Source organism: Chelon labrosus (genome assembly GCF_963514085.1).
Source record: "Chelon labrosus genome assembly, chromosome: 22".
Classification (NCBI taxonomy): domain Eukaryota; kingdom Metazoa; phylum Chordata; class Actinopteri; order Mugiliformes; family Mugilidae; genus Chelon; species Chelon labrosus.
This window is the reverse complement of record NC_140355.1, coordinates 21,518,079-21,541,738: the sequence shown is the minus strand read 5'-3', so window position 1 is coordinate 21,541,738 and position 23,660 is coordinate 21,518,079. Positions and strand designations below refer to the sequence as shown.

General features: G+C 42.6%; 1 protein-coding gene across 4 annotated transcripts; it reads left to right on the top strand.

Annotated features, from left to right (window-relative positions):
• The first annotated feature begins 712 nt into the window (after positions 1–712).
• Positions 713–23,077, top strand: sbno1 (strawberry notch homolog 1). 4 transcript variants are annotated; one of them, XM_084572613.1, is made up of 35 exons: positions 2,102–2,186; positions 2,927–3,046; positions 3,132–3,233; positions 3,339–3,566; positions 3,653–3,788; positions 4,041–4,141; positions 4,273–4,369; positions 4,855–5,015; positions 5,130–5,263; positions 5,347–5,437; positions 5,524–5,685; positions 5,780–5,915; positions 6,769–6,874; positions 6,959–7,112; positions 7,211–7,393; positions 7,651–7,748; positions 7,829–7,980; positions 8,068–8,283; positions 8,363–8,533; positions 8,637–8,806; positions 8,883–9,014; positions 9,382–9,517; positions 9,615–9,727; positions 9,831–9,902; positions 10,010–10,109; positions 10,362–10,436; positions 10,538–10,684; positions 10,875–10,969; positions 11,052–11,138; positions 11,721–11,858; positions 11,946–12,022; positions 12,717–12,910; positions 21,777–21,877; positions 22,102–22,228; positions 22,324–23,063. In XM_084572613.1, the coding sequence occupies exons 1-35, from the start codon at positions 2,184–2,186 to the stop codon at positions 22,389–22,391; spliced, it is 4,383 nt and encodes a 1,460-aa protein (XP_084428739.1). In that variant the 5' UTR covers positions 2,102–2,183; the 3' UTR covers positions 22,392–23,063. The 4 variants fall into 4 exon arrangements, with proteins under 4 accessions (XP_084428737.1, XP_084428739.1, XP_084428736.1 ...); XM_084572611.1 differs by lacking the exons at positions 2,102–2,186; positions 21,777–21,877; positions 22,102–22,228; positions 22,324–23,063 and adding exons at positions 713–1,023; positions 13,672–15,859; XM_084572610.1 differs by lacking the exons at positions 21,777–21,877; positions 22,102–22,228; positions 22,324–23,063 and adding an exon at positions 13,672–15,859.
• The last annotated feature ends 583 nt before the right edge of the window (positions 23,078–23,660 follow it).

Here is a 23,660-nt window from a genome sequence, read left to right as displayed (position 1 = left end):
CGTTCTGAACTACGACTCAGGAGATTATTGTCCAGCAAGTAAATGATCTGAAGCGTACAGAACTAAAAGACATCCAAATGAATGTTTTCAAGATCTCAAGTCAACGCCCAGGCCTCAGTCCAAACATCAGTGTCCAGATGTGCAAGACATGATTGAGACCTATCCACACTGTGATTCCAAAGTTTCATCTTGTAGAGTCTAAATATTTATGCTTTGACTTATTTAACATTATATATTTTCGATTAATTCACATTAGTTTGTAGAAATCTGTTCTGACCTTGGCAGTCAAAAAAGCTAAATTCGAATAACCATGATTCCATTTATATTAAATAAAATCATTTCACTAAAAGTACAGAAAACTGATAAAACCCAGCAATTAATTAAAAAAAATAAAAATAAAAATAAAAACATTCAAATAATTGACCGGAAATCGGTTTTGTTTGGGTGTATGATATAATAATAAAAAATAGTAAAGACGGAAGTAAAAAAGAAAGAAAATAAAAAAGAATATCAGATAAATCCGGATAAAACCCAGTAATAAAAAAAATATTTTAATAAAAACAAATAAATAATTAATCAGTGTTCAGTTGTGGTATATGTTAGATTAATTTAAATAAGAAGACGGAAATAAAAAAAAGGAAGAAAACGACGAAGAAGAACATGTTTTACTACGTCACTTCCTCCCGAGAGCTGGCGCGGTCACGTGATGTGGTATTAGCTCGCGGACTCTGCTATGTTTGTGATTTGCGCTAACGTTTCAGAAATGCTACATTTTTCGCCTCCGTCGGTTTGTTGTCACCGAGGGAGGCTCCGGCACCGGCTCCGGCACCGGCTCCCGTCGGCGCCGCCCGAAAACTTCGACAGCGAAAAAACGGCCGCGGTCGGCCTGCACGTCACGTGACCGGCATGCGGCGGAGCGTTTGATAAAAAGATGGCGTGAACGCGGCGGAGCGGAGAGGACCACAAGCCCCGAACTGCTGAGCGCCGGCGACGAGCGAGCCGCAGCGGCCGTTGAACTGTCAAGTAAGTTCGCCCCGACGCGGGAAGAGTTTGCCGCGATACAAACTCGACCCCTCGCCCGTTGAAGACTTTAAACCCGCTGTTACGCGCCGGTGTTTGAATAATAAACTACATGTCGGTTGTTTTGGAGCCGCTAGCTCGTCTCCGTTAACGTTGCTAACGTTAGCTAGCGGGGAGCAATGACACAGTGCGCGAGAGCACCGTCAACAACATAACAACAATGTGAAGGGGTCGTTAGCTAGCTAGCGTAGCGTTAGCCGCCGTGTCCAGCTGCTGTACAGTAGGACATTATTTAAGGGGTAAAAGGTGAATATTGTGTTTTTAAACGCGGCGTTGCTGCTGAATAATCTTGCTAGCGTCATTTATCAGCAACTCGTTATCAACTTCAGACAGCAGCACCTACGTAGCAGCTAGCTAAAAGTCCTCCATGCGCTTTAATGACAACACATTTAAATTAAACTTAGCAAGAGACAAAGTTAGGTAAAAAGAAAACGCACAAACCTCATGTAATAAATGCACATTGTCACAATGAGTGATGCGTCTACAGAGAAACCCGACTGACATTACGGTGAATAAGTCTCCGTGGTTACCGTTAACAACATTTAGCATTAACGGTCGAGAGGTTTATTCCTGAAATGTGTAACTGCACATGATTTAGCATTAGGCTAGCCCCCCCTGTTAGTTTAAATGCGTTTGACTGGTCTAAAATCTAAGCGACACGAATGTGAAAGTGTGTTAGCTTTCGGTTCGTGAGCAAGCTAGCCCAGGTTAGCTGTGTCACCCTGGTGCAACCAGGCCAGTTTAGCTGGTGTGACAGTGTGTGCAGGACGAGGAGCGATAGCTGGTGCAGATTATTTTTGTTGACACTTGTGAAGTATCCGTAGACGAAACAAACGCGCGGTGTTATCAGAGTGTTTCTGTCTGTGGAAATGTTTACGTCGTGAGCTAACGATGAATCAAAGGGGGGGGGGGGGGGAGATGCGCTGAGTCGGAGGGAGCAGGAAGTTGAAAGCAGGGCATTGCAAACACGTGTCTTGTTTTGGGTCACTTTGGAGCGAGTGTGGGACCAGACCGGGAGCGGAGACGCTGCTGTAACGAATGAATAACTTTCTCATTGTTGGTGAAACACAGGAGGGGATTTCAACACCTCTACTAACTGCAGCATGGTAGTGTTTCATTTTCTTACAGTTTACTGTTTGAGCTCGTAGTGGAATTAACGTGCGTTACACATTTAAACAGATATTTTCGCTTTCAGTTATCTTTACTTTGCGTTTAAATCAACAACACAAGTCTTGTGCGCTTATATTTAAAGTAAACTTGTGTTTTTGATCTTTTTTTTTCTTTTAAAACATTTGCATTGCTTGTTTGACGCCCCATGTGTGCTACATGCGGGTGTTAAAGCCTTTCTAATACTCCTACTTAGCATATTCATGGTGTTTCCCTTTTTAAAGCAGGCACCGCTGCATATTTACCTTCTGCTACTGTAAATAGCTGTAAATCTCTAGGTTTAATTGCTATTAGTGTTCCCACACCTGGTTCATGTGACCGTTCAGGCACATATTTGTCTTTTTGATAAACATCCGAAGACAAACTGTGGACTCAAAGTAGCTTCATGTGTGGGGGTAAAGTAACTGAGGACGATAGCGCATTTAAATGTCCTGTCTGGGTGAAGGTAGCATCGTTTTAATTTTTGCACCAGAGCGATGCATCATGTTTGTGGATGCTGCCAGTCATAAAACAACAAAACTAAAATATTAAATTTGACGTAGGGCCTTTAAATTCTGTGTTTTGAAAGAGATTAATTAAACTACGAATCAAAATTACAACAAACTGACAGTATTTTTATTTATTAACACAGACTCTGCATCAAAGACATTAATACAAGCTGAATACTTTTGTCTTGCAGATGGATCCCGGTCAGGATTTACTTCTCGCTGCTCTCAGTGAGAGCGGGATTTGCCCGAACGACATTGGCCTATTTGACGTTGATTCTCAGGATGTTGCACAGCCCTCTACAACCCAGCAAGTAAGACGAGCTTTCATTCTCGTTCCTAATTAAGTGGTTAATTATTCGCGTGACGATAAATCTGATTCCTCTCCTCCCTCTCCAGTCTATCTCCATCAGTGCCCTGGACGTTGGCGGTGTGGGGACAGAGTCGGTGGACGCCGTTCGACCTGAAGCTCCGGCTGCAGTCCCCATCGTTGCGATCAGGGTGAGACGACGGAACGCGACGTCCTCTCGTAATTTATTTATTTAAGATCAACGTCGTGTCGTTTTTGGAGTGTGAGTTATTTTTTCCTTTAACGTTTTCACGCAGCACAAACCTCAGCCATCAACCACCACGTTTGTCTTAAATCAGCTGAATCAGCTGCCGTCGCTCGGCGCTGTCGTGACCAAACAATCAACCACCAACCCTATCAAGCACACCATAACCGTCACCAAGGTGGTCCACGTGAACAACTCGGCCCTGCGGGGTTCATCAACGCCCTCCTCCACAAGTATCCCTCCTTCAGCGTCAACAGTAGTGCCTTCTAACAGAGATCAGGTGTGTTTATGAAACTTGTGTTTCCTCCGTATCTTCTAAAATCTGTGTTTAAGTGTTTATGCTGATCAGACGTTTAACTTTCTCAGCAGATTCAGCTGAAAGATCTTCTTCGACAGGGCAATGTGAGGACCACGGGGTTAAAGGGCAACAGTCTGATGGAGCTTATGAAGCTGAAGCCGCCGCCTGATATCGCTCCGCCGGTGGCAACGGCTACAGCCACAGGTCTGAGTAAGATGCATGAATACGGAAGTAGATACAGCTGTGTTACTCACCTGCCAAAACATTAGGTACACCAGTGAAAGTGTAGTCAGAATCCTCCTTCAGAAAGGTTGTGATTAGATGGAGTTACGGCTCAAAACTTCCCATAAGTCCAGTTCTGTGTACTATATTTCTGTAAAATCTTTGTTTTATTTCTGCTAATAATATTGGTATTACAAATATTAATTATTATAATGATGTTTGTTTGTGTTTCAGGTGAAATGAACAACGGAATCAAGAAAGAAGTTTTGGGTAAAGATGCCGCCAGGATCTGGATCAACGACGACCTTAAAATGCAAAACTTCTCTCACTCTCTGGTCAGTGTGTTACGGTATAAACGTATAAAGCTGCTGCTGTTTTACCACGTGCTCTGTTTTAGTATTTATAAATGAGGAGATGCGTAAAAGAACTAAACAACACTTAATATGAAAATAATATATCTGCACAGAAACCCCCGGGCATGAAGGAGGAGGATGAGCCTGAGGAGGAAGAGGAGGACGAGCTGGGTCACGCAGAGACGTACGCAGAGTACATGCCGATGAAACGTAAGTATACGTTTAATATTTGATGAAGATTATTAACGGTTTTATTTTAAAATATCTGATTTAGTAGTTTACAAGACGACGTCTCCGTTAGAGGCCAAAGGATTGTTTGCATCTTAGTCTGACGTGTGTCCATGGAAACGGGCAGTTAGGCCTAGTATACGCTCACTTGCCAGTTCATTAGGTACACTAGTGAATGCATTCTAATGTAACAGTCCTACTTTAAACACAACATAATTCATATTAGTATAAAAACAAAACACAGTTGGATCAACATCTTAGTGTAGGACTGTTATATTAGAATGTTTTCATGAGTGTACCTAATGAACTGGCATATAATAGTGAGCCATACAAAGCGAACAGTGAGGATCTCAAGCCAAATGAAAGTGGATTTGAGTTGCAGCGTTCTGTAACACCCTTAATCAATAACTCTCCATCCAATCAAACTAAATGGATTCGCACGGTTTGTTTGTTTGTCGGCGCCGCAGTGAGAATCGGCCTGAGGCATCCTGATCCCGTGGTGGAGACCAGCTCCCTGTCCAGCGTCAACCCTCCAGACGTGTGGTACAGACTGTCCATCCCGGAGGAGACCATCGATCGTGGCAGTCTGTCCGCTCTGCAGCTGGAAGCGGTCACATACGCAGCTCAGGTGAGTAAAAATCATCACTTGTGTACGTTTTCTTCATCATGTAACTGATTCAAGAGCCAGACGAGCTCTGCAGGTAAATAGTTAACTCATAATTTTTAATTTCTATATCCACAGCAACACGAGACATTCCTCCCTAGCGGTGACAGAGCCGCGTATTTGATTGGCGACGGAGCCGGCGTGGGGAAAGGCCGGACGATTGCAGGGATAATCTACGAGAATTACCTCTTGGGCAGGAAAAGATCTCTCTGGTAAACGGCCGATCTTTCTTTACACGATATATATTTTGGGTCAGACGGGATTAGAAATGTTAAATAAACGTTCTTCTGTTCAGGTTTAGTGTCTCAAATGATTTAAAGTACGACGCCGAGAGGGATCTGAGGGACATCGGAGCCAAAAACATTCAGGTTCATTCTCTGAACAAGGTACGAAACATTAAAGACGATTAGATGAGAACGTTTAGAGGTGTTTGCTGATCGATTCAACTTACTTACACCTTTTATGTTTTCAGTTCAAATATGGAAAAATCTCCTCCAAACACAACGGGAGCGTGAAGAAAGGCGTGATCTTCGCCACGTACTCCTCCTTGATAGGAGAGAGCCAATCAGGAGGGAAGTACAAGACCAGGTTTCAGCAGCTTCTCCACTGGTGTGGCGAGGACTTTGATGGAGTTGTATCCTTTATGTTTGTATTAATTACATGAGTAAATAATAATAATGAAGATTCACAGTGATTTTAATTTAAGATCCTTAACTAAATGTCTTTAGATTGTTTATGACGAGTGTCACAAAGCCAAAAATGTTTGTCCCATCGGATCCTCCAAACCTACAAAAACTGGGCTCGCCGTGTTGGAACTGCAGAACAAACTCCCCAAGGCTCGAGTTGTCTACGCCAGCGCTACAGGTCAGCAGACGCAACCAGACACAACCGTGCTTCTAGAAAAGACTGACGGTCTGAATTGGGGACGTCCTGATCGGTATCGGGGCTGATCCTGGCATTTTTTTGTAGTTATTTATTTAAACTCTGCCAGAAACCAAAAGCACGTTCTTAAAGCGTCAAAACTGTGGAAGAACTTTACTCTGAATGCTGCGTTTAAAACATAAACGTTTCCTGGAGACAGCGTCAAGGAGAAACATCTTCCAGAGAGGGTTAGGGAGTTTATGGCAGCGTTGGATGACCAGAACATTTCTGGAGTAGAGAACACAAGGTACCAGCTACCCTCTCCACACTACATTAACTTTGACTGAAAGATTTATTGGACTGAATCCAGTCCACTCTAGGAGAAGACAAGGAAGACAAGGACAGACTTTAGGAAGACACAGGAGACCAACTCTAGGAGAAGACAAGGAAGACAAGGAAAGACTTTAGGAAGCTACAGGAGACCAACTCTAGGAGAAGACGAGGAAGACAAGGACAGACTTTAGGACGCTACAGGAGACCAACTCTAGGAGAAGACAAGGAAGACAAGGACAGACTTTAGGAAGACACAGGAGACCAACTCTAGGAGAAGACAAGGGAGACAAGGACAGACTTTAGGAAGCTACAGGAGACCAACTCTAGGAGAAGACGAGGAAGACAAGGACAGACTTTAGGACGCTACAGGAGACCGACTTTAGGACGTTTAAGATCAGATCGGGACTCAGATCGATTCAGTATTAACAGATCGGGGAGCATTTCTCGCCTAAAGTCAGATGAAGGTTGTGATTCTGTGCAGACATTAAACACTAATTATTTCTCTCTCTCTCTCTGTCTCTAGGAGCCTCTGAACCACGAAACATGGCTTATATGAACCGACTGGGCATATGGGGACATAAAACACCTTTTAGAGAATTTGGGAACTTTATCCAAGCTGTAGAGCGCAGGTGAGTCTGGGGAAAAAATAGTAAAAACTAACGTCTGTTCACTTGAAAGGCTCCACAAACTAATATTTCTCCCTGAAACCTCAGAGGTGTCGGCGCCATGGAGATCGTAGCGATGGACATGAAGCTCAGAGGGATGTATATCGCGAGACAGCTGAGTTTTACGGGCGTGACTTTCAAAATTGAAGAGGTTCCCTTGACTCAAAAATACATCAACATGTACAACAAATCAGTCAGACTGGTGAGTAAACTAAATGCAGTCCACATCACAGCGCTCGGTTTGACTCGTTTCCTGCAGCTCACGGGTTTCAACGTTATTGTCTTTCCCGCTTCTTCCAGTGGGTGAGCGCGCGTGAGAAGTTCCAGCAGGCCGCAAACCTCATGGACGCAGAGCAGCGGATGAAGAAGTCCATGTGGGGTCAGTTCTGGTCGGCGCACCAAAGGTTCTTTAAGTATCTCTGCATCGCCTCCAAAGTCCGGCGGGTGGTGCAGCTGGCCAGAGAGGAGGTCCAGAATGGAAAGGTGAGACGGCACCGCTGAGCCTCCTAGCCTCCCAGCTAATAGTGGCTCTTCCTACCTTCGTGATGTGTTCAAGTACCACTTTGTGGCACAGAAACGGGAGACATGAGTTGTTCTGGTAGTTCTTTGTCGGTTTAGTGTGTCCAACTAAAATAAATGCAGTCCATTTCTCTCAAAACGTTGGTTCTGTCAAGGATAGATATCTCCTGTTCATGTATGTGAAGTGTGTATAACCTGCTAACCTGCTGTCTGCTCTGCAGTGTGTGGTGATCGGGCTCCAGTCCACCGGTGAAGCCAGGACCCTGGAGGCCTTGGAGGAAGGAGGAGGAGAACTCAATGACTTTGTGTCAACGGCAAAGTACGAACCGGTTAAAGAGAACCCCTCTCTCCAGCATGTTAATGCGTGTTTGTCACTGCAATAACACGTTTCTGTTGCAGAGGTGTGCTGCAGTCGCTGATCGAGAAGCACTTCCCAGCTCCGGACCGACAGAAGCTGTACAGCCTGCTGGGTATCGACCTCTCGGCAAAGAAGACGCCGTCTCCCAGCGAGACCGCAGCAGAACTCAAGCAGAAGGGCAAGAAGAGGAAAGGTAGGTCTGGTTAAAACTAAACGGTTCTCAGGAACAGGTTCCAAACGTGTCATTTCTACAACTTTTCTTGTGGGGTAATTTCTCCAGGTCCTGAGGTCAAAAAGCAGCAGCAGCAGAAGAAGAAGCCTCGCAAGCACGGCGGTCTGTCCGGGACGAGTTCAGAGGAGAGCCAGTCGGACGACTCGGACCGAGAGTCCGGTAAAGACGCAGACAGCGACGACAGCTTCAAGTCTGTCAGCTCGGCGGACGAAGACGACGACTTCAACCCGTTCAGAGACGAGTCTGACGACGACGATGAAGATGGTGAGTGCAGCGAGGAAGGCTGTGATACGTTTGTGGTGGAGTTCAGCTCTCACGGCGGATGTCTTCTTCTTCTTCTTAGATCCGTGGCTCATCAGGAAGGAACCAAAGAAAGGGAAAGAGAAGAAGAAGAAAAAGAGAAGGAGGAGTATTGATCCGGACTCCATTCAAAGTGCCTTGTTAGCCTCTGGGCTGGGCTCCAACAGACCTGCGTTCACTGCCCCAGTCACCCTCCCCAGCACACCTGCCCCAGGTAAGCAGGTTACCACAGGGCAACATGGAGTTACAACACGCTGATGCAGCATTTTGATCGTTAACGACTTCCCTCCTTCCTTCTTTCTTTCTTTATTTACAAGTCAAGGCAGAGAGTCAGGACAGCTGCCTAACAAGTCAGGACGCAGTGGAACATGCCCAGAAGATGAAGAAATATCTGCTGGAAAAACTCGACGATCTGGCCGAGGATCTACCTCCCAACACTCTGGACGAGCTCATAGACGAACTGGGAGGTCCCGACAACGTGGCAGAGGTATGATGTGTTTTTAAAGCTGCACATATTCAGATGTGTGTCTGAATGCTCACCTCTCGCGTTTCTTGAACTCCAGATGACTGGCCGCAAAGGTCGCGTGGTCAGCAACGACGACGGCAGCATCACGTACGAGTCTCGCTCTGAGCTGGACGTGCCGGTGGAGATCCTCAACCTCACGGAGAAGCAGAGGTTCATGGATGGAGAGAAGGTACGGCCGTAGATGAGGATGAGGATAGAAATCTGCTGCTGTAGTTACGAAAATAAAAAGAACATGCAAGAGGGAAGAGGGAATTTCAACGAATTCCATCAACGTGACATGAAACCACTACAATAAGACCGTCATTATATCCTATGTTGCAATGATTGTAATTATCTGATGGAACAATGCAGCCTCTTGCCAAATGAACATTGTGTTGCATCACTTGTTGAGTAATGTTCAGCTTTATTCTCTTCTCTTTTAATCGTTCGGTTACATTTAGAACTGAAGCAGCCACCTGGATGAAAAAGTCCGGTCGCCATCTTGTTTTAGATGTGCCAGTGAAGTAATTAATATTTGTTTTTTTTCCTCCAACCAGCACATAGCCATCATCTCAGAAGCTGCCAGCTCAGGTATATCCCTGCAGGCCGACCGCCGAGTGAAGAACCAGCGGCGGAGAGTCCACATGACGCTGGAGCTGCCGTGGAGCGCGGACAGAGCTATTCAGCAGTTCGGTCAGTAGATGTTAACTCTCTGTATTTATGACAAAAAAAGCTTCTTTGGGCCTGAAGTGAATAAAATGACCCAGAGCCGTTTCTCGTTCGGACACAGGGAGAACGCACAGGTCGAACCAGGTCACGGCTCCGGAGTATGTCTTCCTCATATCGGAGCTGGCAGGAGAGCAGAGGTTTGCATCCATTGTTGCCAAAAGACTGGAGAGTCTGGTAAGAGCGCTCGTTTTATTCAGACAAACAAAAAAAGAAAAAGAAAAAAGGAGTTGGTTTCTCGTTTAAACCGATCGACGACTCCACTCTCTCTGTGTCACAGGGCGCTCTCACGCACGGAGACAGAAGAGCGACGGAAACTCGAGATCTCAGCAGGTTCAACTTTGACAACAAGGTAAGCGCATCCAGCGTTTTTCTCTGTGTGCGAGAGAGAGAGGGAGAGAGGACGTCTTATCGATGTCTTCGTTCGTCTGTGACTCACTCGTCTTATCTTTGCTGCAGTACGGCAGAAACGCTCTGGAAATTGTGATGAAGTCGATCGTAAAGCTGGATTCTCCGCTGGTGTCGCCGCCGTCTGACTTTAAAGGAGATTTCTTCAAAGGTACGACACGATTTCTGCTCTCAACTCTATTATTGCAGGTTTTGAAAGTTTTTAAATGGGATCTAACCCCTGCATTGTTTATATCTAGCAACAGTAACAGGAAGTCAGGTCTTGATGAAGGATTAGAGCTCTCTGATTGGTTGTCAGAAGGCTCAGTTGGGGGTTTATTTGTCATTGCAGCCCTACTATATACTTTATTTCTGTTTTTAATCATCTATTCTCATCTGATAAACTTTATTTTCCCTCCTGTAGAAATTCAAGGTGGTTTGATCGGCGTGGGCCTCATAAACGTGGAGGACAAGTCTGGGACGTTATCGCTGGACAAAGGTGATTTTTAAAATACATTCCAGCCGTTCTCTGCGTTAAACGTTCTGTGTGAAGTTTTGAGGCCACGATTAAATAAACATACACTTTGTTCCTGCCTTCAGACTACAACAATATGGGGAAGTTCCTGAACCGTATTCTGGGCATGGAGGTCCAGCAGCAGAATGCCTTGTTCCAGTATTTCTCCGACACGCTGGCAGCGGTGATCCAGGAAGCTAAGAAGAACGGCAGATACGACATGGGCATTCTCGGTAAGACGCTGCGATTTCTTCCCACACCGACCGTTTTCACAAAGAAACTGGAGCAGAAGAAAAACGTTGTATCGTGTTAAATTATTCACACTTCTTCCCTCTTATCATCCGTTTCCCCTGAAGTTTAGATTTCGCTGCGACATCGACCTCAAACGTCTCTAACGTGCGTCTTTTCTTATCCTTGTGTTAGATCTCGGCTCCGGCGACGAGAAAGTGCAGAAGGTGAACTGCAGGAAGTTCTTAACGCCGGGATACACCACATCAGGACACGTCGAGCTCTACACTGTGAGTTCGTCTTGAATATATGTTTGTAAAAGCTCTTCAGGAAATGCAGCGTCTCATTGACTTCTTGTTTCTGTTTTCTCAGGTGAGTGTGGAGAGAGGGATGTCCTGGGAGGAGGCCACGCACGCCTGGGCAGAACAGAACGGAGCAGATGATGGTTTCTATGTGCAGGTATAAAAAGATGAGGCGTGCTGCACTAAATCCTCCTTCATGACTGTTCTTATGAGGAGTTGATACTGAAACGGGAACAGAACGGTGGGGTGATCATTTTAGAGGATGTAGTTTGTGGTGCACTGAATGGTTTCTGTTATTTGTTGAATTTTAATACGGCTCCAACTCTAAACTCCACGGTTTCATGTTCTCAGATTTGATTATTCTCCTCCAGAGCCTCCGATGACGGGAATAAATCACCAATAACCACTTCTAGTATCTTCAATGTTGCTCTTTTAAAGTACTGGACATGGACGCAATAACCTATGGATGTAGCGTACGCTGGTGTCAACCGTTTATACTTGTGCCTCATGAGTCTGTCTCGCTCTGTAACAACTCCACCGAAACAGTAGTCTGTTTTGCAAGTCAGATTAATTTCTGTTTCTACTTCCTGCTTTACTTTCAACAACGGCGACTGAAACTTTAGCCCAGATTTCGCCAAAGACGAGTCGTACAAATGTTCATATCCCCGAACCTCCTCGGTTAACCTTTCCTCCATGTGTTCCGTCTTTACTGATCCAAAACAATCGGGTTTGTTTCCAGATGAGGAACAACAAGAAAACGGCCATACTGGTGAAAGAGGTGAACACCAAGAAGAGGCTGTTCCTGGTGTACCGGCCCAACACGGGCCGACAGGTCAAACTGGAGACGTACACGGACATCAAGAAGAAGTTCAAAAAGGTTAAAAACACGGCGTTCTTTAATATGAACATAAATAAATGTTTTATCTGGTGATTCATGTCTTATTTCTTTTTATTTATTTGTCAGGTGTTGTCAGAAGACGCCAAGCAGCACTGGACCGATCAGTACATGTCGTCGGCAAAAATATGCTCTCATGCATTTTGGTATGTACCCTTTAGATGTAGATGTGTTCAGATGAGAGAGTTTCATTACCATCAACACCGTCCTCCTTCCTGAGTCACTCAGTGACTTCAGATTTCCTCTTCTTTAACATGTGCTAAAGTTATCTAGCCTATTTTTGTTTTTTAAATCCATTTGCTTTGACGTTGCCTCACGCCTCCTGTGTCTGGAACAAAAAGTAGCCAACATACCTGAAAGACTAGATGGTACAAATGTTCTGCACCTCCATGAGAGGGAGGCTAGTGGCTACAAGAGCAACCTTTAGCTAGGAAGAGCTACTGTTAGCTGGGAGGCTAGGAAGAGCTGCTGTTAGCTGGGAGGCTAGGAAGAGCTACTGTTAGCTGGGAAGCTAGGAAGAGCTACCGTTAGCTGGGAAGCTAGGAAGAGCTACTGTTAGCTGAGAGGCTAGGAAGAGCTACTGTTAGCTGGGAGGCTAGGAAGAGCTGCCGTTAGCTGGAAGGCTAGGAAGAGCTACAAACTGTGGCCTCTCCTGATCAGTTGGTGTAAAGGTTATTCATTCAACTCAGTTCAATATATTTCAACTTTAGTTCAACTTTATTTTTCCTCGTAGGAAAAATAAAGTTTCGCCGACTGTCACCGTGGTTGGACTGCAGCATGTTTGAATCTGTTCTTGCGTTGTTTTAAATCAGTTTTTTTGTTTTGTTTTTGAATCCTCAGGCGTGGTAACTGTAAGAAAGCGATGGTGGGTCTGCAGTGTGAAGTGGGTCTTCGGTGCAGGACGTACTACGTTCTCTGTGGCTCCGTGCTCAGCGTGTGGAACGAGCTGGAGGAGGTTCTAACGCCCGTCAGCGGAACCAACGTGAAGGTGCAGATCGTCCGGCTCAGAACAGAAGACGGACAGAGGATAGTTGGTGAGTTGAGGGAAATGGTTCTTGTCCTCTAGAGACGTGTCTGCAGGAACTGAAAAGGCTGATTTACAGAAACGGGAAAGTCTGAGAGCAGGATCTGTGACGTCTGAACTAGTTATGAGAGCCAGTGCTGATCAGACGCTGTACAAGAGAGTGATGTCGAAACACAAAGACAAAGACGTCCAGTAATGTAGGAGACACATTTGAATCCAGTAGCTTGGGTTTTAAAATGGAAAATAAGGAGTCACAGTAAATTGAAGGCTTTAACGTCGGTTATGTCTGGAGGTTAGCATTGTTTTCTTTCTTCTCTATAGTTCCAAGGTTGTCAGGCTAAAAGAATCAATATTTACTTTACGGCCTCGCTCAAAATTACAAAGCCTGTTTGGGAGCTCGTACAGGAGGACGGTTCTACCGGACACGGAGACGTGTTCACGGAAAAAATAAAGCTCAAAACTATCAGAAGAGAGAAATGTAGAAGGATGATGAGATGGATGACGTCAGCAGAACATTTATAAGGATTTAGTTTAATTTATTGAACATTAATGTGTTGAAGGTGGAGCTGTTCAACTGTCAAACACGTACGCCTTTTAATTGATTGATTATGAAGTTTATTGAGCTTCATACAGCTGCACAGAGCTCACGTGATCCAGGAGGACAGATCAGAGAAGCCTCATACACACGGTTCATTTACAGAATAGATAAAAACAAAATGTAATGAGTCTGATTGGACGGTCTGTGGACTCAAACCCGTCTCTCCTCCACAGGACTGATCATTCCAGCGAACTGCGTGTCTCCGCTCATCAACAAGCTGTCCACGTCGGACCAGTGCCAGCAGCTCGCCGTGCAGGAGCAGCAGAAGAGGCAGCAGCTCCACCCTCAGAGCCTCAGCCACGCGGCCAACACATAGTCCGGGTTAAAGGGGGGGGGCTCCAGTCTCATCTCCAACCCTGTCGAGGTCACGTCCCGCAATGAAAGGGACGCGTCTCTCTCTCTCTCTGTCTCTGCACTGCGCTGCACTGCAGGCTCCAGGACCGCTGTCCCTTGTTCTGCACCCTCACATCCCCCTCCATCGTCCCAGAGGGTCGTGGGTGTCGCTCGGAGCCGTGGTGACTCTGGGTTGTAAAGCAGTGGTTGTAGAAAACGTTTTTCTTTTTCTTTTTTTATTTTATTCTATTCTAAGCTCCAGGGACTCACCTCCAGAGACGGGTGATGTATCGTCCTCTGACATTCAGAGTGAGAAGATTTGTGACGTATTAATCGAGGCAGAGTTTGAACCGAGAGGAAAGTTGGTCTGAGTTATCCACAAAAAAACAAAACAAAACAACCACTCCTCTCAAAAGCTTAACTCCAATCCCACGTTCATCTCTGAAGGAGACTCCTCCTCCTTACGACTCGTCATCCAGCACTACAGCAGTGAAACTGTTAGACGTAGTGAAGTAGACAAAGACCAAACCGTGTCGGGATCCACTTCTGCTCTGCTCTTTGTTTTCACACGGGTTTCTTCTTCTCATTTGACGTCGTGTTCCTCTTCCTCTGCATCAGTCAGGAGTTTGTCAGGCGTGCCTTTGTGTCAGGAGCTGCAGGAACGTATCGGTCAGATAATATTTAAAGAAAATAAGGAGGATGTTTGGATTTGATAAGCTGCGTTCACACTCATTACTCTTGCCAGTTCATTAGTGGAAGCGTTTTAATATAACGTCGTTAAATCTCGTTCTGGTGTTCAGCATTAGATTGTGGAGGCTGTGGTTTTGCAGCTTGTTCCAAAACGCTTCTCATCTCCCCAAATGAATATTAGATGAAGGTCGTGAAGGAGGATCTAGTTCAGGACTGTTGGGTTAGAATTAATTCGCGTGTACCTAATGAACTGGCAAGTGAGTGTGTAACAGTTTTGGTTGCTGATAAGTTCAAACACGACGGTGTAGTAAATTGATAATGTTAAATACAGAGACTTAAAGTGTTGCCACGTTTTTAAAAAGTTGCGCTCCTTGTTCCCGTTTAGTTCCGTTGCCTGTGTCAGATCAGATGTGGCGTAGCTGCCAGGTGTGTTCAATTAAAAACCATCTCAACAGTCTGCAGCTCTTCCTCCTGCTTTTCTTTCTTTAGTTGCCTTGTTTGTTTTTAAGTTTTACATTTAAATCCTCTCAGGGGTTAAACTCGTACAAAGACCCAAAAACTAAAGATCTGAAATGCATGACCAGGCCTCCTCCTCCTCCTCCTCCTCCTCCTCCTCCTCCTCCTCCTCCTCCCTCTGCCGTCTCGAGTCGAGTTGTAAATTTAAAAACCTGCTTCTGTTGCGTAGCGCTCCTCTTCTGTTGACCCTCCTCTGTCCCACGTCTGCACTGGAATGGACGGGACGGGACGGGACGGGACGGGACGTACCAAAGCCTGGACGCGTACAGCCGTCCCCCCCCTCCTCATGGCTGATAATTAAACGCTGTTCTCAGACTCATCCTGAACCTGTGGATTCGTTACTGTCACGTCTTCTTTCTGTGCTTTTTAAAAGCGAGTGAACACGAGAAGGAAGGAGTCTGTTTTTTTTTTTCTTTTTTTTTGTTTTGTACAATTTGTAAACTGAAAATATTTCATCTCTGTTGTTGGGACTGCATCCGGAGACACGTTGTAATTTATAAGCACTGCTCTCAGATTGGACGTTTTAAACTTGAATGTTTCACAGCGTTACAAGTCAACAGCTTTTAGTTCTCGTCTGTTTCTTTTGGGGGATGTTACTGACATATTTGGTGACGTTCAAATGCTGAAGAAAGAAAGAAATGTCACGGCAGGATCAGCTCTTCAGAAGTAAAACACTTGAAGGACTTCTTTCTTTTCTTTTTTTTTTTGTTGTTTTTCTTTCCGTTGTTGCACGAGTTGCACTACTGACAAGAGTTGTACAAAAATTCATCATTACCTGTACATGAATGAGTGATATACTCAATAAAGCTTGGTATACTTCCACCTTATTTGTTGTTCACTGTGATACAGAGCTCGTGTTTCATGTTGGAGTCACTTTTATTCAGGCGGTAAAAAGGCCTGAACTTGAGAACTGAATCAAAAACAAACTCGTTTCCAGCTTCAATCAGTGACTCTGGTGCAATTTCTGATTTATTTTAAAAGGCTGATGAGTTCATTTGTACGTATTTATCCAAAACTTGGCTATGTGCAGGAAGAATACCAACAAAAATATAATCAGTAGGTCTGGAAATTACCCGTAATACAAAGTTTTAGCTGCCAAATTTCATCTACTTCCCTGAATAAAGGCTTCCTGTGAGAGTTACTCTCATATTGACATGTTAAATTCATAGTATATATAACAATGATTCATGTTTTATGTGTTAATTATGTTTCTGTCGTAGTTTCTGGAGTACAACTGACAAATAAATACATAAAATGAACATTATCTTAATGATAAGTACAGTCTGGGTTATAGTGTCTGCAGAGTATCGGTGCAGATCATCCAAAAAGTGACATTAACTTGTCTTTATAGAAGGATTCATTGCAGAATTATTAGAATAATGTGCATTAGTTTTAACCAGGTGTTCCTAATAAACTGGCCACTTGTTCTATAAGGCCATGCGTGTGTATGAATATATAAAATTATACCGTTTTTGTCATAAAACGGCTCAATTAATGAATTAAGAATAAAACATTATAAAGTGCCGTATTTCTTTCAACTTGAACCTTTTACTAATGATTCACGTCAACGTTGCAATAAATTAATCAAATGCACTTAGTTTTTGTTAAATCTAAATGTTTTCAACCTCACTGCCGGATCCTGGGGCTCTGACCGTGGGGCCCAAGATGAACCGAGAACGGAAGAGGAGACCATACATGTCCAAGACACGAGCTTTTAAACTTTAAATAATTAGATTTTTGGCAATAAATCACAAGAAATAGACTTGCCTACGCAGACAAACACAGGTATCTGTTGTTTTATCGCTCATATAAACAGTTATAGGCAGATACACTGATTAATTTTGAAGTAAATAACATCCACAACGTCCACCTTTGAACTTTTATTCTACAATTTTCTCATAACATGTATTTTTCCCTTAAGCGCAATCACAAAAGTTCACTAAACACTAAATATTAGCGGTTAAATGAAATAGAAAATGTCTTTTAATCTTTATGTGGTTCTCAAATTATGGCCCCAGCCCCTGTAGAGGGTCATCAACACACACAGACAAGCAGTTGATTAATACTTTTATTAATTTACCTTTAAATAATAAGCATATATAGTTTACTTTAAACTTTTATTTAAACATTAAACGTATTTCAATATAAAATCAAACTTTAATTTGTGCCCGATTCATTGCTAAAGTTGGCATTTATGTTATTTATTACATTCTGGCATTAATGAACATAGATTGTGTTGTAAATGTGAAACCAGTTTTTATAGTATGGTATGGTGTTTTTTTTTCTTATTTTTTTAATGTATTTATATAAAAAATAAAAATAAAGAAATTTTGTATTTTTCTCAATAAAAACTCATATTAGTGTTTTTACCACGTTTTAACATAAAAGTTGATTTAAATCTGCTTTTTTAAAAAAAAAAAAAAAAATCCAACTTAAAGTTGTCCAAACACTTTTTAATTTTTTTTTTAAATTTATATATTTATTTATTTTTCAAAGTGTTTTAAAAGTGTGTTTTTTGAGGTTAAACGTTGTGATTTAATTTTTTATTTTTATTTTTCATTCTTTCTTCGTGTTGATAACCCGCAGTGGATTTCTCGGGGAGCTCTGTTCCAAAGCTCGGTGGGTGTCAATATAAAGTGACGGCCATATTTGCCGGTGCCGCTGTTGTAAACAAAAAGTGAGAGACAGACGCTTCACTGAATTTCGGGTCATTTTTATTTCTTTAATTTACAATGTCTCTGGGAATGTCTTACAAACCCAACGTCCATCAGCACATTCCGGGAACTTCTGGGAACCAGGGTAAGGAGAAAACGTCGGAGAAAATCCAAGTATCCGGCGGTTAAATCGAGTGTTAAATTCGGGGTCTCGGAGAATACCTGGAGAAAGACCGTGTCTGTAGTTTTTGTCCAGTTATATATATAGGGTCAGATCCTGGGAGCTAGGCTAATTCATATCCGCCATTATTACTAATGTAAAAAGAGCGCCATCCGCGGGGAGAGTCGGCGGAGAAACGCGGCGGGGATGGGAAGCGGGGACGGCGGCGGTGCCCGCGGTGCGGTTCCCCGTCGTCCCGGGGTCGCGGTCCCGTCGGGTGGGTGCAGTTCCGCGGTGACAAAAATGTATCAGTTGTGTCTTCTTGAGCCAGGCAGCCTTGTTCCGTTTCCTCCATGATGCTCCTCGGTCGGAGCTGCCGATTGATCTGCCTCTGAGGGTTTTTACGCCTCTACGAGGACACCTGGCGGCCGAGGCGGGAAGCTGCGGCCGAACAAAGACGGCGGGGGAGCGGGGCGACGACGGAGGAGCCGTTGGCTAAATAACGCCCGATAAACGTCCTCTGTGATCAATATTAACATATAACTAGATTAATTAGGAATCATCAAGGTTCAAGGTAGTTTAAACTTCTTAAACGTGGTTCCCAAACTGTGGTTCTAAGACCCTTTAAAGGGTCACCAGGTTTTCAAACAAAGGCCAAGAGGGTGACTGCTAAGTAGAACCAGAAAAAAATCCTATGTGATGGATATTAAAGTATTATTAGGTTAATTATGAATCATCAAGGTTCGAGCTACTTTGAACTTCTTTAATGTGGTCCCCAAACTGTGGTTCTAGCCCCTATAAAGGGTCGCAAGGTTTTAAAACAAAGGCCAGGTGGTTTACTGCTAAACATTAGCTACAAGCTAAATGTCATCTGTGAACAATTTTACAATATTATTAGATTAATTATGAATCATCAATGTTCAAGCTACTTTAAACTTCTTTAACGTGGTTCCCAAACTGTGGTTCTAGCACCTTTAAAGGGTCGCTAGGTTTTAAATCAAAGGCCAGGTGGTTTACTGCTAAACATTAGCTACAAGCTAAATGTCATCTGTGAACAATTTTACAATATTATTAGGTTAATTATGAATCATCAAGGTTCAAGCTAGTTTAAACTTCTTAAACGTGGTTCCCAAACTGTGGTTCTAGCACCTTTAAAGGGTCGCTAGGTTTTAAAACAAAGGCCAGGTGGTTTACTGCTAAACATTAGCTACAAGCTAAATGTCATCTGTGAACAATTTTACAATATTATTAGGTTAATTATGAATCATCAAGGTTCAAGCTAGTTTAAACTTCTTAAACGTGGTTCCCAAACTGTGGTTCTAGCCCCTTTAAAGGGTCACCAGGTTTTAAAACAAAGGCCAAGAGGGTTACTGCTAAGTACAACCAGAAAAAAATCATATGTAATCAATATTATAATATTATTAGGTTAATTGTGAATCATCAAGGTTCAAGCTACTTTAAACTGCTTTAATGTGGTCCCCAAACTGTGGTTCTTGCCCCTTTAAAGGGTCACCAGGTTTTAAAACAAAGGCCAAGTGGTTTACTGCTAAACATGACGAGCTAAATGTCATCTGTTAACAATTTTATAATATTATTAGATTAATTAGGAATCATCAAGGTTCAAGGTAGTTTAAACTTCTTAAACGTGGTTCCCAAACTGTGGTTCTAAGACCCTTTAAAGGGTCACCAGGTTTCCAAACAAAGGCCAAGAGGGTGACTGCTAAACACAACCAGAAAAAAATCCTATGTAATCAATATTATAATATTATTAGGTTAATTGTGAATCATCAAGGTTCGAGCTACTTTAAACTTCTTTAATGTGGTCCCCAAACTGTGGTTCTAGACCCTTTAAAGGGTCGCCAGGTTTTAAAACAAAGGCCAGGTGGTTTACTGCTAAACATTAGCTACAAGCTAAATGTCATCTGTGAACAATTTTACAATATTATTAGATTAATTATGAATCATCAGTGTTCAAGCTACTTTAAACTTCTTTAACGTGGTTCCCAAACTGTGGTTGTAGCCCCTTTAAAGGGTCGCCAGGTTTTAAAACAAAGGCCAAGAGGGTTACTGCTAAGTACAACCAGAAAAAAATCATATGTAATCAATATTATAATATTATTAGATTAATTATGAATCATCAGTGTTCAAGCTACTTTAAAATTCTTTAATGTGGTCCCCAAACTGTGGTTCTAGCACCTTTAAAGGGTCACCAGGTTTTAAAACAATGGCCAAGTGGTTTACCTCCAAAAAAGCTAAATACAACTACAACAAAATCACATGTGATCAATATTATAATATTATTAGGTTACTTATGAATCATCAAGGTTCAAACTAGTTTAAACGTGGTTCCCAAACTGTGGTTCTAGCCCCTTTAAAGGGTCGCCAGGTTTTAAAACAAAGACTGAGGGGTTTACTGCTAAATACTACATGCTAAATGTCATCTGTAAACAATATTGCAATACGTTTTCATTAATTATTAATTATCAAGGTTCAAGCTACTTTAAACTGCTTTAATGTGGTCCCCAAACTGTGGTTCCAGCCCCTTTAAAGGGTTGCCGCTTTTTAAAACAATGGCCGAGTGGTTTACTGTTAAATAATACCAAAAAAAGCTAAATACAACTACAAGAAAATCACATGTGATCAATATTATAATATTATTAGATTAATTATGAATCATCAAAGTTCAAGCTAGTTTAAAGGTCTTTAATGTGGTCCCCAAACTGTGGTTCTAGACCCTTTAAAGAGTCACCAGGTTTTAAAACAAAGGTCAGGGGTTTACTGTTAAACATTACAAGCTAAATGTCATCTGTGATTAGTATTCTAATATTAGTAGATTAATTATGAATCATCAAGCTTCAAGCTACTTTAAACTACTTTAATGTGGTTTCCAAACTGTGGTTCTAGCCTCTTTAAAGGGTCACCAGGTTTTAAAACAAAGGTCAGGGGTTTACTGTTAAACATTACAAGCTAAATGTCATCTGTGAACAATTTTATAATATTATTATTTGCTAACACCACAAACAGATGGTGTTAGCCTGCTAGCCATTAGCATCTGTTCTCAAACTCACTTAAACTCACTGAAATCGTCTAAAAGCTGACGCTGCTCCGTCTTCGTCTTAAAGCCAGTGGACTGACGTTGTTGAGAAGCGGTTGCGGTGTTGTGGTGCTGTGGTGTGGTGTGTGGGTCGTTTCACTTTGACAAAGCGTCTATGTTATTGGGTCTCTGTTTAAAGTATTGCGTCTCTCGTTCTGGTCATTTTCATCGTTCCTGGAGATCATTGTAAACAAACATGGTCGGACAAACATGGTCGGAGTTAGGGAGACGTAACCATGGAAAGACTGTTGATCATGATACGGCTGAAGTACACTTAAACAAACACTAAGGCCTTGACTCAGTTTTTATTTTATTTTCAGAACATATCAACAATGCATATAAGGAAAAAAAAGGGGGGCAACAATGAACAAATGAAGAAACGTGTGTCCTTGTACCTGTTAAGAAATATTTCTTATCACCGGTCAACTCAGTCTACGACCTTCTAAGCCAGTGTTTCCCCTCTGGATAATTTCACTTAGATCCTTAGGCAGGTAATCCACTAAAGGCCGCCGTATGTCCACCTTTTAATTTGGCTTTTAGTCTTTCCATAGGAACATTTCATTGTGCCACTGACTTACAGTGGGAGGTTTCTCACTGATCCAATTAAATAAAACACGTTTTCTGGCCAAAGATAAGAGTTTATTGAGTAATGTTGATCTTTTCGCCTCCATAACTGGCCTGGATCTTTACACATCCTATGTTTAAATATTGCTCTCACTTCCTTAGACACACAAGACCAGAACTCTTGATATTCTTGAACAGCTCCAGAAGCGGCGTATATATGTCCCACTTGTTAATTTACGACTCGGTTGTTTCTTCATCTGTCAACAGTCGGAAGCCTTCAGTCTCCCTCGGCAGCTAACCTGGCCACGTTGCAGTCCTACCGGCCCCTCCTGAGCGACTATGGGCCTCCATCTCTGGGATTCTCACAGGTATCTGCTATTAAACTGATCATCTGATGGGAAAGTTGAAGAAGCAGAGGCTAAGATACTCTGACCTCATCCTAAAACCCTTTGTCTAACATTTGTCCACAATGCAGCTCCACCATACCTGCTGTTTTTCAGGCAATTTCTTGCAATTTCTTGGTAGCTAGGAGGAGCTACTATTATTATGGTCAAAAGTAAAAGTAATCACTCATCTTCTTCTATTACTCCAGGGCTCTACTGGCAGCCAAGTGCCTCAGAACAAATATGCAGAGCTGCTCGCCATCATCGAAGAGCTAGGAAAGGAGATCAGGCCAACATACGCTGGAAGCAAGAGTGCAATGGAGAGACTGAAAAGAGGTAACGCGCAAGAACAACGTGAGAGCGAAGCATTAAAATCCAAATGAATTCAAGGTTCGTTCATCTAAACGTGTATTTGTCTTTCTCCTCCAAAGGGATAATTCACGCCAGAGGGCTGGTGCGTGAGTGTTTGGCTGAGACGGAGAGAAACGCCAGGTCCTAGCTACGAGCACACGCTCCTCCCTGCAAGAAGAACCACGTTTCCTGAGAAAAACAAACACCTTGCATGGCATTTTCTTTGCGGAGGAGGAAGTAAAAATGAACGCAGGTGGAAAAGCAAGCTCCTAGAGAGAGAGAAAGAGAGAGAGAGAGAGGGGAAGAAAAAAAATCGTAACACCTGACGGTTGTGGAGGATCATTTAAATCATATGTGGATCGTTGGAATTCAAATGAGAGGAAATCATGTGTTTTTATGCCCCACTTTTGGGATCTTAGTTTTGACTTCATATTTAAAACATTGGTTTATGCATGCGAACGGGGCCGTGGGTTAAATTGTAGACACTGCATGGCTTGGATGGGGGTAGATGGAAAGGACTTCTTTTTGGGTTTTGTTTTGTTTTTTGTTTTTTTTGATAGTATTTGGTCTGTTTTTCAGACCCGTGTAACACTTGACCGTGTGAGTGAGGGACGGAGATGTGCCAAATACATCAGTTCATTCGTGTTCAGGTTGATTTTGGTATTAAAAAAAAAAAAAAGTAAAGAAAAGAAAAGAAAAGGAAAATGCTGTTACTTGCATCTTTGTATGTATTTATTACTCAGTGTAATAAATTGTATTTTCAATATAGTCGTCATGTGATTCATTGTGTTTTAAGTATGGATGCTGTTAGCTTGGAGGCTAGGAAGAGTCACTATTACTGGAGTTAGTAGTCTCACAATTAGTGAAGTGGAGATGACCTGAGGGCAGTGAATGTGTCTCAGGTTGCTGTAGCATTAAAAACATCCTGTGTGTAGAAGATCTGGCCACTAGATGATCGGTATTCCTGGCTACAGTCGCACCACAAAGACACGAAAATAATCTGAGAAAAGGTTATTGAAGAGTATACGTCGCGGGAGGGAAACACACAAATGTTTAACACATCCTGGAGCTCAGTTATATCCGTCATCTGTCATTAATCACAACCTATAGAGAGATATATACACAAAATATTTAAATAAGATAAGATTTACAAGAGAACATTTAAATTATTGAATATTAGTGAGGGAGGACACCAATACACCTCTGATTTAAAAGCTGCAGCAACTGAGATGGTAGAGACTCTGGACTCGGTGGCAAATAAACCCAAATAAATTGTGTGCAAACTGTTGCATATATAAATAATATTCACTCTACATCATATAAAATTAGATGATAATTAATAATATATTGTTTCCAACTATTTAAGATTAGTTTTAGAGAATAAACCATCTATTAAAAGGTCCTATTCTCTGTCCCA

Coding starts and splice junctions, on each gene's coding strand:
- sbno1 (XM_084572613.1), top strand. Junction 3,234..3,338: donor TCCCCATCGTTGCGATCAGG/GTGAGACGACGG, acceptor GTTTTCACGCAG/CACAAACCTCAGCCATCAAC. Junction 21,878..22,101: donor CATCTCTGGGATTCTCACAG/GTATCTGCTATT, acceptor CTATTACTCCAG/GGCTCTACTGGCAGCCAAGT.